The sequence below is a fragment of the Haliotis asinina genome, chromosome 11, assembly GCF_037392515.1.
Source record: "Haliotis asinina isolate JCU_RB_2024 chromosome 11, JCU_Hal_asi_v2, whole genome shotgun sequence".
In the NCBI taxonomy this organism is placed as follows: domain Eukaryota; kingdom Metazoa; phylum Mollusca; class Gastropoda; order Lepetellida; family Haliotidae; genus Haliotis; species Haliotis asinina.
The window spans coordinates 33,140,399-33,160,595 of record NC_090290.1 but is presented as its reverse complement, the minus strand read 5'-3'; the positions used below and the strand labels follow the sequence as shown (position 1 = coordinate 33,160,595).

The 20,197-nt window shown below is 38.9% G+C and overlaps 2 protein-coding genes across 3 annotated transcripts in view; one reads left to right on the top strand and one right to left on the bottom strand.

Annotated features, from left to right (window-relative positions):
• LOC137255765 (coiled-coil domain-containing protein 34-like) overlaps positions 1-20,197 on the bottom strand; it is a 42,741-nt gene that overhangs the window by 9,870 nt on the left and 12,674 nt on the right. The gene's annotated exons all lie outside the window — the stretch shown is intronic.
• Positions 4-19,890, top strand: LOC137255764 (uncharacterized). The gene is made up of 19 exons (XM_067793284.1): positions 4-650; positions 1,259-1,459; positions 1,556-1,654; positions 3,301-4,065; positions 4,931-5,152; positions 5,703-5,804; positions 6,222-6,354; positions 13,647-14,074; positions 14,526-14,726; positions 14,830-14,931; positions 15,083-15,245; positions 15,699-15,967; positions 16,288-16,463; positions 16,632-16,762; positions 16,876-16,995; positions 17,251-17,411; positions 17,938-18,138; positions 18,364-18,459; positions 18,796-19,890. Exons 1-19 carry the CDS (start codon positions 231-233, stop codon positions 18,919-18,921), a joined length of 4,116 nt encoding a protein of 1,371 aa, XP_067649385.1. The 5' UTR covers positions 4-230; the 3' UTR covers positions 18,922-19,890.

The following is a 20,197-nucleotide window of genomic DNA, read 5'->3' as shown; positions in this document are numbered from 1 at the left end:
CAGTATCTTTTGCTGAAACTTTCCTCCAACTTCACAACTTCTTGAGAGGAAAGAAGCTAAATCTCTGGAGGAAAAAAACAACAAAACAAGCATCAATAGCAATACTTCAGGTGTACCCTCCATCGAAGTAAATGCTCATAGGTCTGAGAAGAGCTTGAAAACAGATAAGACCTGGATCAAATTGTCGGTCAGATCTCTTTCCCATGGGCATTAGATAAACTGCCACTGTCATGGACATAGAGGACACAGACATATACCAGGCGCTACTGGACAATGATCTGCCGGGTTTGAAGAAACTACTACGGGAACAGAATGCTAACCTCCGTGGGAGAGACGGACAGTCCTACCTGCATGCTGCTGTCAGCCAAGGAGCTCAGTCAGAATTGATAAAGCAACTCTTGGCACACATAGACATCAGCTTCCGGGATGAAAATGCTGACACAGCTTTGGACGTGGCATGTCTGTACGAGAAGACACACATCCAGGAAATGATCTTGCGCCATGTTGGTTTCCTAGTTTTGGGGAAGGATGAGCGCCCCTTGGAGCACCTCATGCTGCAGGGCTGGGATGCCTGGCCAGTGGATGTGGACCACATCCAGGATGTCAAACTGGATATAGTCAAATTCTTCAAAAGGCTCCCAGACTTTATGGTGGGTACATTTTGTCACTGCTCACAGAAAATAGCCTGAACGAATAGTTGTTGTCTCTTAGATACTATTGTAAACAGGTTGGAGTCATTGTCTGATCAAGTCTTTGAATGTCATTTAGAAGTGTAAATACATAAGAATGAAGATTTTATGGATATCAACTTCTTTATGAGAGAACACAACGTTTCGGAGTTAATGCTGATGAAGGAGTAAGCATTAACTCCGAAACGTTGTGTTATCTTCATTCTCATTGTCTGATGTCGCTGGTCACATGTTCATTCTTAAAAGAATTCTGTATGTTCACAAAATAAATCTAGTTACCCCACCAATATATTCAACAAATACATCTTTAGAAACACGATACCATTAGCTAGATGCATGTGACTTAACAGGATGGGCATTTATGTACAATCATGAGTGAGAGAGTGAGTTAGTTTAGGTTTATATCGCTTTTAGTAATATTCCAGCAAAACCACGCTGGGGGACACCAGAAATGGGCTTCACAAATTGAACTCATGTGAACTCCTATATGTTCAAAAATTCTCATGGCAAATAATTATCAGTACAGCTGTTTCAGAATACTGTCCTTTGAATGTTATCTCTCTGCCCAGGTGAAGGTGGAAAAAGTTCACCACAGCATTCAGAGGAACAGTTTGATGGACCTACAGCACTTCCTCACCCACCATCAACTGGCTGTAGCGTGTGACAGGACAGGACATCCCCCACTGCAGAAGGCTGTCATCTTCCAGAGAAACACCATTGTGGAATATCTTGTAAAGGAGTACCCCACCACACTCACTGTCACTGATCATGTAGGTAACCTTCCCAGGCCAGTTATACTCCATGTAACACTTTCTAACACACTCTATGGACGCAAAAATGATGCATATATATTGTGTGTATTCCAGACAGGACGAACTGCTCTTCACTATGCTGCCTGTATTCAAGATGGCTACCTGTACACCCTGCTCCAGGAGGCTGGGGCTGATGACCAAGTCACTGATCTAGTGAGTACACAGACTTGTGCTAGCCACATGGGCTGTATGTCTCCACAACTAGATGATTTACTGCTCTTACTCATATATCTGCTTACACAGCACCCAGGTTCCACCATTACATTTTCTGCAGATCTTACTGTAAGTTTACGTCCACATATATTAATCACCTCACCAATTAATTTTCAGCCAAACACTTCTTTCGTTTAAGTTATTTTTTTTGAGTGTACATTTCAGCCTTTTGCTCTGGTCTGTAAGAACTGCAAAGGTTTCGACTCATCTGAAAAAAAAATGTGACACGGCTGCAGGCACTGGTGTCTGAACACTGACAGACAACTTCTCATTCCAGGAAGCTCTTTGGGACAAGCATAAATTTCCCATTACTGTCTTCAGGTACTGATAAGTAGTTATATTACCAGCCCAGCTGATGCATATTTCATGTCCAAGGTGACCAGGTGCTCTAGATACACATGAAAGTCCTTCAAGTCAGTCTGATGTCAGCAAGTCATCTCCTATAGGATGCTTACACTGTAATTACAGGATCAGGTGTTGAATAAGGTCTCGATAAAGTGGAAGCAGAGTTAATAATGGTGGTATGTGGTCCTTAGTGCAGTGAACAGTTCACAAGACAGTATTCTGTCTCACAGTCCTTGAACCACATTATTTGCCCTAAAACCTAGTCCTCCATGCAGTGCTGAGGTTCTAAATAAAGCAAGTCTAGATTTCCCCAGGTTTTCCATCTCTGGTCAGCCTTGGCTCCTTTTCAGTTTAAATAGGTTTGTTTGTTACAATCAAAATTATATATTGAGAGACTAAGCATTAGTCTAACTAGTCAACCACAGCATGTTGTTGGGTGGGTGACTATATATTCAACAGCTTGGCTCTGGATGGTTTTCATAGCATCAGTCCTGCCCTGCACTTCAACACATGTACCATATGTGGTGTCTCCTAGCATTTGTTAAAAATATGTCTATCAGTGAAATGATTATGAGAGGGTAATGTTAGACTTAACTTTCTAGAAGGTGATGTATACTCCCCAGGGAGCTGAGAATGAAATTCAAGTGCGCACTGCTCTGGGGACTGGGTAATAATTGTCATGGACTATGTCCATTCATTAACTGGAAAGTGAACAATACAAATTCATATTTATGAGACAATAGTGGATGCGAAGGTGGATGGAGAATATACATCAAGTCATATTTTGACTTCCCTTGTTTTCACTGCCATTCATCTCAATGGATCTGTTGCAATTGTATGAGTAATGAAAATGAAGGCCCAAACTAGAATTAAGTCCAGTAATAACCAGTGTTATGACAAGAATATGTTAACATTACATATATATCCTGCTAACTGATGATACAATTAAACTCTTAGTGTTATAGACAGGGAAGTAGCTTGCACTATAAAAACTAAGTACACTTGCATTTTTAGTTGTTTGGGCTGTGCCAATGACTTACAACATTCAGTGAGAATAGATATAAAGAAAATGCTTAAACATGTTTCTTTCAGTCTAAAGGGCATGTTAGTATAAGCACCAGAAGTTCAGATAATTGTCACAACAATGGGTATAAAAACAATCACCATAACTACCCTCACCTGAGCATTTATGATTGCCGTAGCCTTCAGACCTAAAACTGCTTCCAAACATCTGTTTACAGCATGACCTGTCTCCTCAGTTCTACAAAAACACTATAGATGTCCTGAAGATCCAGGATGTACAGAGACACGTGCGGGTTCTCCAGAAACGGAAACGGATTAACAACTGCTTCAGTCTAACAGCAATGATGTCTGCCAAGGACACCAACTCCCTGCCCGACACAGTCCGCATTGTACGTTCACCACTTGTCCGCCGCAACAGCAGTCCAGCATGCTCACCTTCATACTTGAGAAGACAATCACGGAACCGAGATCTCATGGCCAAATGGCGCACCCTGGTCAACATTATTCCGATCCATTCCTTCTTCAAGTCCAGCTGGAGGCATCCGAGCCATGATGTGTTTGAAGACACTGGTCTGTATGAAGCTATCATCATGAGTGATCAGAAGGAGGTTACACATTTACTTCACAGTAATGTCAATACACAGCTGAGAAGTCTGGAAGGATGGAGTTATCTCCACCTGGCTGTTGCTCACAGCTCCCACAGGGTCATCATTAGGCTGTTGCTTGGTTACATTGACATTACAGTGCGTGACGCTGATGGGCTGACTGCTTTGGATCTGGCAGTTGTGTCATCAGCTCCCCATGACATCATCAGGGAAATACAAAAATATATTCTACGACCACTCATCTCGGGGGAAATAACTCTAATGCGAACATTAGTTGTCAATGGCTGGTGTGCTTGGCCACATGAAATTTTTGATACATTTATTTCAGAATTGCCACAGGAATCCAAAGATTTTTTGAATGCTGTTAATGATATACAGGTAAGACCTGCTTATGGGTGATCCCCTTCAAGGAATTATCAATACACTGGAAGGAACAAGTTTGGCAGCTGTCACCTTGGGTGCTGTTATTCAATTACATTTGACTATGTATATATAATTTCTTTCATATTTCCATTTACTAGTTATCGAATGACACCCGATTAAGTACAGCATAAGTTACTTTTAATCTATCCCATAGGCAGTCATGTTAAACCTGACTGATATGTCAAATATATGTTGTTAAAAATACTGCAGTTTTCTTAATAATCTTAATAATAAAACTGAATGGAGATAATGTGTATGTAGCTGAGATAACTTCCCAGCTGGTAGGTATTAGTATTGAAAGCAATTCGACCGAAACTCAATTTATGAAAATTATTCTTGCAAGAGTTAATTAACTTGCACATCTCTGGGAATTTCACTAATGATGACTCAGTTATGGCCAACTGCTGTAGTTGTATTAGTATAATAATAGGCATGTTTATAAAGTGCCAGTGTCCACACACGAATGCATGGTGCTGAGACCCTATGTACCAGGAAAATGAAGAGTCACTGGAAGGCTTTACTGAAGAAGAGTTTTATGATTTTTCTGAAAGTATCAGTATTATTATCGGCTTTCTTCTCACCTGAAGCAGAGAGGCCATGATATAATCGTAATACTTATTAATGAAGTTTCCATGCAAGCTTACTTACTGTGTACAATTTGAATTTTTTGTGTGCAGCATACATAAAATTGGTAACAAAAAAATGAAAGTTCACACCAGTACATCATAAACTTACTAAAGACTGTGATCATGTTGTTACTTATGTGTCAAAAACAAACAAAATGTTCCCTTGTAGTAATAGTGACATTTTTTGTCTTCAGGACACAATCGCTGCATTTCACAGATATGTGATAATATCGGATATCAGTCGTATTCAGCAATATTTGAACAGTGAGGAGACAGAAATAACGAACATACAGCTCCTGGAGTCATGTGACCAGACCGGTCTTCCATCGCTACACAAAGCGGTCATCTTTCGCTGCAGGAGAGCTGTCACTCTACTCCTCAACACCTTCATTCATGCCATAGATATATGTGACCATGTAAGTTCAGCCCTTCAATGTGATGACATACTTCCAACATGGCTACATATCTGATCACAAAATTCAATCTCACGCACATTATGAGTGTTCATCTTGCCCACAAATGTGACCATGAAAATACATCTCATGCACATGATCAAATAGATCTATCTCATCTACATGTGTGATCAGGAACTTTCGTGATCATAAAAGTTAATCTGATGCACATGTGACCATGAAATTTCAACTTGAACACATATGGGATGATATTACCTCAAGACTGTAACATGTTTTCTGGTACATACATGTATTACTGTTACCAAAATAGAACTTAAATAGAAAATCTTAACTGTTATTATCTAGAACTGTTAGATGTGATGAACTCTTTGTTTGGATTTGCTTTTTCCCAAAACTAACACAGAGCACATAAAATTTATATAAGGTATGATTCTGGATTTGACCGCATGTGTGTCATTCTAATTTACCACATCTTCAGTCTCTGACATGTAGCCACAAACTTTGATCCTGGTGATGATGTAGTAAAACAGTCCTATCCTCTGTTCACATCTAGATGCAGCGCACAGCATTGCACTATGCTGCCTGTGTGGACGACAATGGTCAGATGTACACCACACTACAAGATCTTGGTGCCGAGGCTGATATCCCTGATCTGGTGAGTCTGTTACACACAAAGAAACCCTGAACAAATTCCTGATGATCATTCTCCTTCATAGCTTCCCAGCACAAACTTACAGGCCTTCCTTTCTGAAATATTTTGTAAAGCATCATGACCGGCCTTAACCAGGATCAGGAGTCATTTTGAAGTTTACGCATTGAGGAAGGATAAGATATATGGATGAAAAACTTCTTTATTACAGAGTTATGTTTCCTTGTAGGCCCTACACTTGCTTGATAACGGTATCAGAACCAACACTAAAATGTCACTTGATCGTAATAAAGAAGCTTTTCATCCATATCCTTCATGGTAAATAGCTACAAAAAGCACTGAGGCTATTTGTATTACTACTTGAAACAAGGTATAAGGTGTTGTAATCACTACAACAGACATGTAAGAGTGTGTATTTTTCAGTGGGGCTTCACAGCAATGGAATATCATCAGATGCCTCATCTTATCAATATAGAGAATGTCCGTGAAAACATCCTCAAGCTGGTCTCCATACCTCCACCATCACAGTCCTTGTCATGGACCATCCATCACAGAGGTAGGTGAAAACATCCTCAAGCTGGTCTCCATACCTCCACCATCACAGTCCTTGTCATGGACCATCCATCACAGAGGTAGGTGAAAACATCCTCAAGCTGGTCTCCATACCTCCACCATCACAGTCCTTGTCATGGACCATCCATCACAGAGGTAGGTGAAAACATCCTGAAGTTGGTCTCAATACCTCCACCATCACAGTCCTTGTCATGGACCATCCATCACAGAGGTAGGTGAAAACATCCTCAAGCTGGTCTCAATACCTCCACCATCACAGTCCTTGTCATGGACCATCCATCACAGAAGTAGGTGAAAACATCCTCAAGCTGGTCTCCATACCTCCACCATCACAGTCCTTGTCATGGACCATCCATCACAGAGGTAGGTGAAAACATCCTCAAGCTGGTCTCCATACCTCCACCATCACAGTCCTTGTCATGGACCATCCATCACAGAGGTAGGTGAAAACATCCTCAAGCTGGTCTCCATACCTCCACCATCACAGTCCTTGTCATGGACCATCCATCACAGAGGTAGGTGAAAACATCCTGAAGTTGGTCTCAATACCTCCACCATCACAGTCCTTGTTGTGGACCTTCCATCACAGAAGTAGGTGAATTACACACCAAATTTTAGTACACCAGTACTGCATGTCCCTCGCAGACCTTTCATTGCAGAGGTACATGAAATATACACTAAACCTTTGTACTCATGACTGCAGTCTTTCACAGACCTTAACCCCCTGGATGCCACACGGACATATATGTCCTTCTTCTTCACCCCTCACTTTGAAGTCCAATAAACTCCTACATATACCACGCACATATATATACTTCACAGTTTTGAATTCTGTGGAAACTTCCCTGTTTCTTGATACCATCCACTATCATCTCAGACCAAGCTAAAGTACTTAAAATTGGTTTTCAAAATAAGCTTCATCGTAAATGTTGCCATTTTTCACCTTATCAAAAAACGCGATTCAGAGCGTTATTTGCTTTATGTTTTGAAATGTGGAAATCGGATAAATACTGTGAGTATTGAATCTCAAAAATAGCATATTATTGATCACTGATATCAAGTTTACATGTAACCCGTAATGATAATTCTGAAACGTCGCCGATGAACCCAGAATCGGTTGGGATGTTTTTGAAAATGCACTTACACGAACGCCGAAGTGCACTTTCCGCCATATTGGATGGTGTTCACAAAATCCCGTTTCTAGAAGGCCGGTATTGCGATGCCTATTACGTCGCTCATATTTCATAGTCAGCTGCGACAAATGCATCATGGAAATCCCCACATATATTAGAATCAAATTACAAATGGTCTTTGTCACCAATACCAACTGTCTAGCTAAAACCAAATGAAAGATACTAGGTATGAAAACGAACGCTGTGCTCGAAAGACAGCACTTGTGCACTTGTTTGAAATGTAAACAAAAAAAAATCCGATTTTACACTGCGTAGCATTTTCGGAAATTTTCCAGCATCCAGCCGTGTAATGATCGCTTACAATGGCTCAATACGCTTAGAATATTGAGCGGAAGAGTATCGTAGCAAGAAATAGTAAATTAAAAATAGATACAATGCAATCATTTGATAATTCATATGAAACTGTCAGACTTTTGGTGCAGTGTGACGCCATGACTGACGCAAAAATGATGTAGAACGACAATGGTACTTGTCAGCATTTCTGGCTTCTTTCGTCATTTACAATGTAAGCTATACAATCATATAACAATACACAGATCGTCAGAATAATTCTGATTACTTGCATCTCTCATTTATGTACAAAAGATCCCTGAATCAAGGAAAAAGTCCTCATAAAATCCTGTGTACCCTTGTCAGCGAAGCCGCCATTTTGAAAGAAATCGGTCATAGGTAGTGATGTCACACGTCAACATTGTTGCACATATTAGGCAATTTCTTTGAGGTGAAGGTCGGTTGAACAAGAGAAAACACAATGGCCATATCAGTCCGGTTGCACTTTTAGTATTGTGATGTATATTTTGCGTATAATTCAGACATTTTTTCATGAAACTGATTTCAGTATCTGCATATATCCGTGTTCAACATCATACCATATGTGGATATAGGGTATGCGTTTTTATTCTTTGAAAGCTTTTGATTTTTTGAATAATATTTACATGGGAAATTGACTCAGTAAATGTACTTTACCACATTTTAAGCCTTTACACAAGTGTTAGAAGATCACACGTAGCCATTACTGCAACATATGCTTTAGTTCCTGTGATGTACAATATTCAATACGTTGGGACAAATATTGCAGTGTCATATAAACAGGTTAATAAACAGCGATTTAATTCAACCTTACAAGTAAAACTGTTAATATGAATGAAAATGATTTGTACCTTGTACGAAATGTATAGGCACACATATTCAAAAGACTTGTCTTCTTCTTTGCATTGGTTTGTGTCGTTTCTATAGACAAAACAGTTATGAAAATTGACTGACCAGGTGCGAGTTTGTCAAAATCGTTTTATGATTCATTACCATTGTTTTAGATGATAAAGTCAGTTCAAAATAAAACTTACTTTAATGGCAGAATATCTAACTCAAACAATATTTATACGAAAATTGTTTAAAAATATATACACCACGTCATGTCTTAATTCGGACAAACCTTACATCCATATTCTAATAGTTCGATACTGGAAAAACAATCTCTTTGTACCTTTCATTGCATACTTATGAAGTGAAAAAATTACATAATCATAAGAAGAAAAGCATATATCCTAACTGAAAATTCAATGAATATTCAGGTGCAATGAAATTTTAATTTATTCTAAATTGATGTCTGACAGGTGCGCGTGTTGCTCACAATAAGATATGTAGTAAAACCGTGTAATTGTTTATATATTCAGGACACCATTTCAGTGGTAAAGCCATTCATTTTATGTTTTGTCTAGAAAGTGTTGAATTCTGAAACAGAAGCCGAGATCTTTCACACATTGAGTGGTATTAGGTTAGATATATACTCATCAGCAAACCAGTGTCGTCTTTTTCTGACGTCACAAAATACACAAAACATGCCATGACGTCAACAAAAATGTTGCATTATTTTCAGTTATTTCATTACATTTGAAGATGTGTCTGTTACTCCTTTAATAATGATGCAAAATTAATCAAAATACATCCACGCAAACAGGTGAGTATGGGAATCTAAGAACTAAATTATGTATTGGATTGGGCCATCCGAATTGCTGCTACCTGCTTTCTGATGTAGTACATTGGCATCTTTTCTTATAAAGTGTAAAACTCCCAGATGGTATCCACTCACATTGGGGAACTTTGCACTGGAATAGTTGGTTCACTGTGAACAAAACATAACGAAAATATGCTGTCCTTATCCACAGCAAATTCTCTCCATGTGAACTGAGTTACATTGACTTAATGTAAAACATTGCGGAGTTATGCCCCCTTATCTATATAAGTGCATGACCTCTCTGTTGACTTTTGACGTCATAGAAGAAAATTGATTTTGTTACATTTATTGCGGGTCATTTTTTATTTTGTGCGTATGACGTTATGCATTAGCACATAAATCCATTTCATATACACTTATGTCGTTCAGATATCAAGCTATACTTTCTTCCCTCACACTTTAGGTAAAGATGACAAATTTAAAAAATCATAGCAGAGTGCTTTTATCGGTGCACGATAAAAAACGGAGAAATGTACTGTTTTTTAACGCACACAAAAGTTTTGGACATCATTTAGCAGTGTCTATTTCTCAAATCTCTGAGGTAGTTGGAGCTATATTTATACCAACGGATAGGAAATTAAATATTCTACATTTGTGTGTAATGTTATAGCCATACGCAGATCCAGGACCACGCGAGCGCCTTTCTCGCACAACGCTCACTTTTCAAACCTTACGAAAATGTGCGCCTGAAAAAAAACTCGGCATCCAGGGGGTTAAACCTCAGAGCTTGGTGAATTACAGACCAAATCTTCAAACACCACCACTGTTATGCCTTGTCATGGACCTTACACAGCAGGGGTACTGCTCAAAATTCTGTGAAGCCCTTCACACTTTAAAACACTCACAGATGTCCAGTAAGATAGGGGGACGCCTTCAGACTGTGAAACACTCACAGATGTCCAGGAAGATCAGAGACGCCTTCAGACTGAAACACTCACAGATGTCCAGGAAGATCAGGGGATGGTGGAATAGCCAAGTGATAAAACACTGCCTCATCACAACAAAGACCCCGGTTCCATTCACCACATTGGTATAATGCATGAAGCCCACTTGTGGTGTCCCCTTTACTGCAACTGGATTGTAATTTTATTGTAACTAGATAGTAATTCTACTGTAACTACAATGTAGCTGTACTGTAAATAGGTTGTAGTTTTATTGAAACTAAGATGTAATTTTACTGTAACTAGATTTTAACTGTGAATAGATTGTGACCTTCCTGTATTTAGATTCTAACCTTACTATAACTTTACTGCACCTGGACTGAAATTTTACTGTAATTAGATTGCAATTTTACTGCAACCAGAATGTAACTTACTGTAACTAGAATGTAGCTTCTCTGTAAATAAACTGTAATTGTACAGTAACTAGATTGTAACTTATTGTAGCTAGATTGTAATTGTACTGTAACCAGATTGTAATTTTATAGCAGCTAGATTGTATTTGTACTGTAACTAGATTGTAACTTTATAGCAGCTAGATTGTATTTGTACTGTAACTAGATTGTAACTTTATAGTAACTAGATTGTATTTGTAATGTAACTAGATTGTATAACTTTATAGCAGCTAGATTGTAATTGTACTGTAACTAAATTGTGTAACTTTATTGTAATTAGACTGTAACTTCCATGTAACAGTGAATACCTTGTAAACTTTACTGAACTTAAGAACTAGAATGTAGCTTGACTGTAATTAGACTTAACCTGTAAATATATTGAAACTTAACAGTAACTTGATTGTAACTTCACTGTAATGAGACTTTTCTGAACACTTGACATAAGTCACTGACGGAGGTAATGTTGACACCTTACCCCCACCTGCCTCAGTGCCTGGGTAACAATGGAGAGTCCCAGACTGAGGCCAAGACCCTTCAGTGTGCCTGACTGTTATCAAATAGACCTGTCAAACCTCCTATATCCCACAGCTTGTTGGGCCACAATCAAAGCAATCGACCTTCCTTGTATACTGTTTACTTTATCAAAATTATCGGGATTGTGTCTGAACAACAACTGATCACCTGACATGTGAGATTCCTGGTAAATCTGTAGTTTAGGTAGCACCATGAAATTGGGTCCCTGGGACTGGGGTGCCTGGGACTGGGTTTTGTTGAAGCTTGCTGTCGCGATGCCTTGATTATTGGTGTAATGCTACAACAATTAACTTCAAAGGTGGGCTTATAATATAGATTTTAGATTAAGATAGTGTAAAAACAGCTCAGCTAGACTGACAGATGGTTTGACATACTTCCATGATTTTAACAAACTTTAAAGAAGTTTAAAGAAAAAAACGACAGTAATTGCAGGTGATTGGAAGAAAAAACAGGGTCAGAATTTAACCATTTTGACGGACAGCAAGAAAGAAATGTTCATTCACTCTCTGTGTATTAATGGAAGGTTGCACAAACAACAATATTCTTTTAAGTGATAAACAGTGACAAACTGTTAGCTGTTCCAAGGTACAATGGATGCATAATGTTAAATGTTTAAAGTAATTGTCTTATTGTTCATGTACAGGTTTCTGGAGTAGGTTTTGCTTCAGTAGGGTCTCACTACATATGCTGGTTGAACCATGCCTTCATTAAAAGTTGCCAATGAAGGTTTAATATCAGTGTTTAGGCTTCAATATAAAAATAAACAGCGGTGTGACTTTTAATGTTTTTATGAGAATATAAAGACTACAATAAATTTCTCAGGTTTCTTGAAATGCTAATCATGACATTACATATTTGAGACGAGCTGTAATGCATCTACATTGTCTGGGTATCATCAATCACTGATGGATCTTGCTGATGGATCTCATTGATCTTGTTGATTAGTGATACCATGACAAAATGCACATATCATACCCGTGTTGACTGGGACAGCTCTTCTTACCCTGACACTCACACACAATCAATCATGCATGGAGCCATTGCCAAACCAGATCTGAATTAGGATACCAACTGACAACAGTATCTCACTATCACTACCCTGGCCCAGTCCACCACATGGAGTTTCTATTAATAGCCTGTTGTGCCTTGCCTGTCACTACGGTAAACAGCTCCATAGTAACAACGACTGCGGTAAATTCAATGGCCTCTCGCTTGTACAGCTTTAACAGGGAGGTTTACGGAGAGTAACATTGGTAATTACAGGTATCTGCAAACACAATACTCTGTTAACGAGGGTAGGAATCACCTGTACTGTGAGCCAGGTAAGCATCTCTGTGGCTGGACTTGGGAGGGGGCATGGAGAGGATTAGGATGGGGGATGGTGTGTGACACTTTCAGTTAGGTATGGTTGGGTGGTTGCTACAAGACTGAGCGGGCTTGTGTCAGGCAGGACTAGACAGCACTCTCACTGTCTCGGTATAATCTGTATAATCACATCATGCAGTACTGGGATTATAGGGTTATAGTTCATGACTTGTATGTATATTTGGGCATGTAATAAAATAAGATACTAAGCTATGGCAATTGTTTTTATTAGAAATTAGTCATTAGAAATATTTGTAGTAATGTAACAGTATGACTTTAGTGAAATCAGCCATCATGTCTTGACACATATGCATCAGAATAGGATAGGTCAGTGAACTAAACCATAATAATGAGTTAACATAATCATAACAAATAATCATAAAATTATTAATGTTAATAGAAAGGTATCTTTGGACAGGAACAATCTGGATTCTATAAACACTGCTTCTTTAGAAACTATCATAAATTACAGAAAACTGTTATTTATATAAAACATAACGAATATTCACGTTCCATGGACACATCATGGTTTCAGATTGGGTTATATCTTTGGGCACAAGCTGAAACTTGAGAAATGTCCTGAATACTCTTTCCAAACCTAGTTATGATGTAAGCAACAGGAAAATGTCTTAAAAAACGAATATTCTCACACTATGTAGAACTATCATGATCACTAGGAGGCAAATGATTCTTTTTTTAAATATTGCATGAACATTACTGTTTCTTGTAACACTACAACACAAAAGAAATACTTCAAGTTTAGAATTAAATGTGATTACATTTGGGGTGTTTTTGGTGAAATTTCATTAAAACCATGGTTACTTTTGTTGGGACAGATTTCATAATGGAGGAAAGCAAGCTGTTCCAAGCCATACAGTCTGACAACACCGAGGAGGTCATAAACCTCCTCAATTCTGATGAAGACATCAGCATCCGCACCAACGATGGCAAAACTCTTCTCCACATTGCAGCAGAGGAAAACGCTAACAGGGAGATTCTCAAAGCACTGGTCACGAAAGTTGATGCAAGCATCCGGGATGTGAACAGCCAAAGTTTTGTGGACATTCTGAAGGCTAAGGAGACTGCTGAGAATGTTGACTCAATTGTGAAAATATGGATGGACAAAATGGTGGATGAGGGGAGCACAGAGTCCTTGCAGGCTCTCGTACTGTCTGGCTGGGACACATGGACAGTCACGCCTCAGGAGGCTCGGGAGAAGTCTGAAGATATGGGGGAACTCTTTGACAAACTGGAGGAGGTTCAGGTGATTGTATTATCAACATTCATACCAAAGAGAACAAAACTACAAAACAATCATTAGTATGTTATGAAATACAGCAAAACCTCTCAAGTTCCCCTGGCAGTAAGAGATATATGACAGGCTTGACAGGATATTGTAGGTATCAAAACCTCAATCATATGGTTACTGGGATGACTTGCTATGCTCCTTCTCTTCACAGTCTTGAATGACACATCAACATAACAGTTTCAGTTGATGAAGTTTCTCCGTGTAAGTCAGCAAAATATATGAAAATGCAAAGCTGAAAAATTCTTTAGGTCCATCTTGACACATAATTCTTACATACAAAACTCCATATTGCTCCAGCATAGATGTTCGCATGATTTGAAAGGGACCTTCATTTCCTCTCAGCAACACTTAAAAATGATGCAAGATGTTCTTTGTTAAATGTAACATGGTTAATTCTATGTGATAGGACAAGGTGACCAAGCTTCATGAAGCAATACGTGATGGCCGCACTCGTGATGTCAAGAATCTGCTTGACAGAAAGTTCTTGGTGAAGGCAGCAGACAAAACTGGACTTGCACCATTACAGAAAGCTGTTGTTTTCCAGCAAGATGAAATTGCAAAGTTTATTGTGTCAGAGTTTAAGGACTCGCTCAACCTTACCGATAATGTAAGTATCCAATCCATGAATTATCTGACAACTGATAGCTCCAAACATCCAACATACCATGTGGTTACATAATATAATGAATACTTTCTTGTTTTTCCCACAGATGGGAAGAACAGCTCTACATTATGCCGCAGGAGTCTCTGACTCAGGGAATCTCTATCAGACACTGAAGGAGGCAGGAGCAGACGACACTTTGAAGGATCTTGTAAGTTCACTGCTGACAGTTGAAATTCAAGTCACTCTTGGTTCTCTATGTTCCTAATGGGCTCTATATGTATTTTTTAGCTATAATATAGTAAAAGTTTCAATTTGAGCAGAACATGGTGCTGGATTTGTTTCTCATTCTGTCCCGATAGACAGGGAAGACTCCAGCAGACTACCTGACTGACCCAAAGGAAGTACTGTCCGAGACGTTGAAGAGCCGTCTGCTACTGATTATGGGCACCCAAACACAGACTGACAGTGGTCAGTCAGCTGAAACAGCTGACCAGTCCACCTCAGCTGTGCCTCAGACTCCAGGTTTGTATTTCATTATCAAATGAGACTGCTGGCGTTGCAGTAAATACTAAGCACACATACGTTTCATTAATCGATACCCATATCACCATTTGATATGTATTACAATACCTAGCTCGCTGCATTAAAGCGTAGGTACATTTTGAACACTAAAATTTCATATTATAGTGTCCATGAAACGATCAACAGCTTTATTCTCAGAGATTAAATGTTTTCATTTCCCATCTCCGTGCATGAAAATTAATCATTTATAACTCTCATAACATAAAAAAAAATGACAAATGATACATAAACATATTTAAATCGATACTTTCAAAACTGAACATTGATTGTATTGATAACTGACTACGGACAAGCACTATGCTGTGTACAAGTTAGCAGTAAACAAGGTTTCACTGAATAGTCATATTGACGGTAATACCAACAGATTGTTCTTTGATTTCACGTCTCTCACAGAATCTGCAACTGAAGAAGTCAACAAAGTGACCACACCACTCAAATCTGAGAAGAGTGAGCCAATCAGAATGTACATCTCCTCTGATATATATGAGAAGAAGGACGTCCCAGCACCGAGTACAGTAGATGGAAAGTATGTGTCGTACAACCTAGGATCAGCTCTTACACTGGCATTGGCTGAGATCGCTGAGAAGCGACCCTGGGACCCTATTGAGTACTTAGCTCAGTGGCTGTACAAGTACAGGGAAAACACAGACTTCAATAAAAAGGTGAATATACCTTTGCAGTAAGGCCACATGTATAACATATTCTGTGCATCAACACCACTATGTATCTAATAAAATATCCCAGTGAACACATATGCTTCAGACTTGGTACAGGACATTTCTCATTACTGCTGAAAGTAATTTTTATCTCTTGTGAGCTGCTGCAAATATTATTTGAATTATTTTGAGTTGTCAGATTTCTGTGTGATGAAAATCCTCAATGACATAATTAGTTCTTGTTTGTGGATTTTGAGAAACCTTGCAGTTACTGGATAAATGCACTGATCAAGAGACTTGCCTCAATCAGTGTTTGTGTGTTGCAGCAAGAGAGGCTGATGAAGGAAATCAGAGAAAAGGAAGCAGACTTGGAGGCCCAGGAGCAACAGCGGGCCAAGAGGAAGGAGGAGCAGATGCGGCTGCAGGAGGAGGAAGAGGCACGTCGCCAACAGGAGGAAGAAGATGAGAGGAAAAGAAAAGAGCAGGAAGAGCTGCAGAGGAAGTGAGTAGAGGAACACAAGTGATGGATGGTGCCACATAACTCTGGGAATTTTGCTCTCTCAAGAGTCAACCATAATTGGAATAACCCACTGTAACAATTCCTTGATGTTATCCAATCTCAGACTGGTCAGTAAGTAACAAATATCACCTGACCATGTTTTTCTCCCAGGGCAAAGGAAGCAGCCTTGTTACAGAAACCCCAGCTTCCAACAGTGACAGAGGAGGGAGAAGAAGACACCATGAACAAAGACCGAGATGAGGAGGGACAGACGGAACTCCATAAACTGGCTGCACAGCAAGGTGGGTACAACAACATCCCATGCTTTACAGCAAAGCACATAACAAGGTTTTGTAAAGATGAACAAAAACCTATTGTTTTATGAGACCTTGACCTTAACACTCTTGCAATCCAGGAGCTGACCTCATTGCCCTTCTCAATATGGGCTACAGTCTTGCAGACAGGGATTCCAACAACCGCACTGCCAGAGATGTTGCTGAAGAAAATGGCATCACTGAAAATGTTGAGTCTTTAGGTAAGCAATCAAATAAATAGCATAGTATAAAAGTAAGATGCTCAAAAAGGTACTGCTCTACATCTCTGAGTATCCCTTAATGTTTGAACATATATGTAACACACATATGTAACACATTACATGTTTCCTCTGTACACTTTTACTTGGAGAGCAAAACACTGAACTAGCACTTGCCCAGCCTGTAAGTATAACTGTTAAAATACCTCTAGGCAATAGTACTGTACAACCCCTGCAGTGTCCTGCATCTGCTTCCAGACTCGTATGTGACCAATCTGCTGGAGCAGGAGAACCTGGACAGTCTACAGCAACTCCTGCTGGATGGCTATGATAAACTCACCGATGTCATTGACAGAGTCAGCACTGAGGGACTGCCAGAGGTTGTCACCGACTTTGTCAAGGCTATGCCAGACTTCAATGTGAGGAACTATACCACTGCTTGATTTCCATGTACATAACATTTCTGACTTGATAACTGATTTGTAGGAAGAACCAGAATTAACCTCTGTGGATGTATAATTAAACATACTTTAGTTGACCAGTCTGAATGTAAATGATATGCACATTGCATTCACTTGTGTAGGGGACAGTGAGGTAGCCTAGAGGAATTTGCTCATCACCCCCCAAAACCTGGGTTTGATTACCTGCATTGCAAATGGACAAAAGTAACAAAATTGTTCAAACAACACACAACAATAAAAAAAAGTATCAAATCCTAAATACAATGATAAACATGAACCGTCAGAATACAAACACATGAACCCAAAGACATACAAATACTCACAGTTTAAATCTTTCCCAGACTTTCCCACTGGAAGATCATAAACAAATTTGAAACGGTTGAATCCAGACATTCAGAATGATACTGTACAGTTTCTACATTTTTGTGTGAAACATACAATTTTACATATACTTGATATATGCAAACAAATATCTTAATTTCAGGAAAAAATCTCCCGGGTATTCAAAGCAGTACATTCTGGTGTGCTGCGAGAGGTGATTCAGGCTTTGGAGCGGAAGAAGTTGGCTATAGCTAAAGACAAGTATGGGAGGTCACCTCTTCACATAGCTGTATTATGTCAACATGTGGACATCATCAACCACATCGTCTCCAACTTTCCCATCTCAGTCAGGTGCAGAGACAATGTAAGTTCTACTTTTCCTACAACACATGTAATAGTACCATCAACTACCTTCCCATATGAGTCTTTAGATTCTGTGTGGGAGCATGCTGGTAATGTATGTTTTACATAAAAGTGATATCTAGCCAGAATCACTTCTTTGACAAAGCATAGGCTATAACACTTGTTCCAGCTAATTCTGTTGATAATTATTAGAATGAAACTAATGATATCAATTATTTCCTTTCAGTTGAACAGAACACCTTTACACTATGCAATGGCAATATCCGATGAGGTCGCTACCCTGTTGCAGGAAAGTGGAGCAGATGCACAAGCCAAAGATGTTGTAAGTAGGAAATACTGCATCTCTGTGGCAGTTTCATTTTATGACTAGACCACCTTTTCCTTTATAAAGATACTGAAATTTCCAGAAAATAATGAAACTTTGAAAGGCAAATTTTCTTAAAATGTGGGTCTGGATTGAAATTAACCATATACATGGAATAAAATATACCAGTACTTGCCTGAATAAAATACATTTGCCTAAATCACTTGGTTTGGATATTATCATGAAAGGACAACAATAGGGATTATGGTGAAGGATACCATGATTTCTTCCTCTGGTTCAACTGAATATATCTATCTTCATATTGTACTGTCATACTTCCCCTTGTAACTTTAGAAACAACGAACACCATCTTACTACAAAGATGAGAAAGCTGACATATTGGCCTTGAAAGACACACTTGAGTCAGGAGAGAGCTCACAGGAAGCAGACGACACAGAGAAAGGGGAGACAACTGACTGAAAGGGATGCAACATCAACAAGACTTGTGGGTCAAATAATGGATCAATGGATTCTTCGAGAAGAAATTCGTCTCATCACTGAGGATGAACAAACTTGATTTCTTATACAGTGATAGCCCCCTTCAACATATAGACACACTGTCCATTGTGGCACCAAAGACTGTGTTATTTCACCAGTATTAATGTATGATAAGTATTTTCTATGCCAAGAAGTCCCTGTGTTGTCACTGACGCTGTTTTGATACTAGATCCCACTTGCCCGAGACAACAAAACTGTTAACTATTCACTGAGACAAGGATAATCAATTCACTATTTGGGTGAAGAAATGGATTTCCAGCATATCGATTTATTCCTTATCTCTGTACATACTCCTGGATACAGACTGCGATGTACAATGTATCAACAAGATTGTATAAAGACAACAAACATGACAGATCATAGCTTTCAACAGTTAATGACTTTTGCATGCATGGTAACAAAACACTGAGGAGTTGTTTGCCACACATCTACGCAATCATGTGTACACCTGTTTAGATTAACACAAATACTCTTCCTTAAGACACAATTCTTAAATATTCTTCATGGGAGGAATATCAAGAATTTGCAAGATGTTCATAAGGACTTTACGCTACCACTAAAATAGCTTAAAAACAAGGTTTTTGAACCTTGTCTTTTGTGACAATTGTTATAATTGATGCATTTTTTACTTTATAGGGGTCGCCATTTAAATGTATATGTTACCTCGTGTTTCTATGGTTACATTAGTAAGATGTCCAGATATATCCTCAACCTTATTTTCATATATGAGCCACTTGTTATCCACTGTTGCATTCTGTTACCATAGATACTGGGGATTGACTTTGGACTTTTTTCTTGGAAATTTATCATGTATGTTAATGTTATGTTTAGAGCAACCCGAAATATTTCTACCTATTCACCAACCTACACATAAAATCACTAAAAGAAAAAGGTGTTGTTGTTTCTTTGATCCAAAAAAGTAAGCATGGTGACTGCATGCTGTGAAATTTGACAGACAGAACAAGAACTGTGCTCCTGTACATTATCTCCTTGTGCTTGATTGGCTTGTTGTTTAATGCCACTGCAATATTCTAGCTATGAACAGCATGAGCATCGATCTGCACAAATGAGATACGATGGCATGTGTCAACAAAGTCAGTGAGCCTGGCCACCCAATCCTGTAAATCCTCTCGTACGACAAGCATGGACTGCCGAAGATGAATACACAGGATTGAAGATCCGATATTTTTTTGTCAAA

What these genes read in the sequence shown, in the direction of transcription:
- LOC137255764 (XM_067793284.1), top strand. Translation starts at nt 231, where the DNA reads ATGGACATAGAGGACACAGACATATACCAGGCGCTACTGGACAATGAT. An exon ending in ATGGACCATCCATCACAGAG is followed by an intron (nt 6,355 to 13,646) that starts GTAGGTGAAAAC and finishes TTGTTGGGACAG; the next exon opens with ATTTCATAATGGAGGAAAGC. An exon ending in TAAACTGGCTGCACAGCAAG is followed by an intron (nt 16,763 to 16,875) that starts GTGGGTACAACA and finishes CTTGCAATCCAG; the next exon opens with GAGCTGACCTCATTGCCCTT.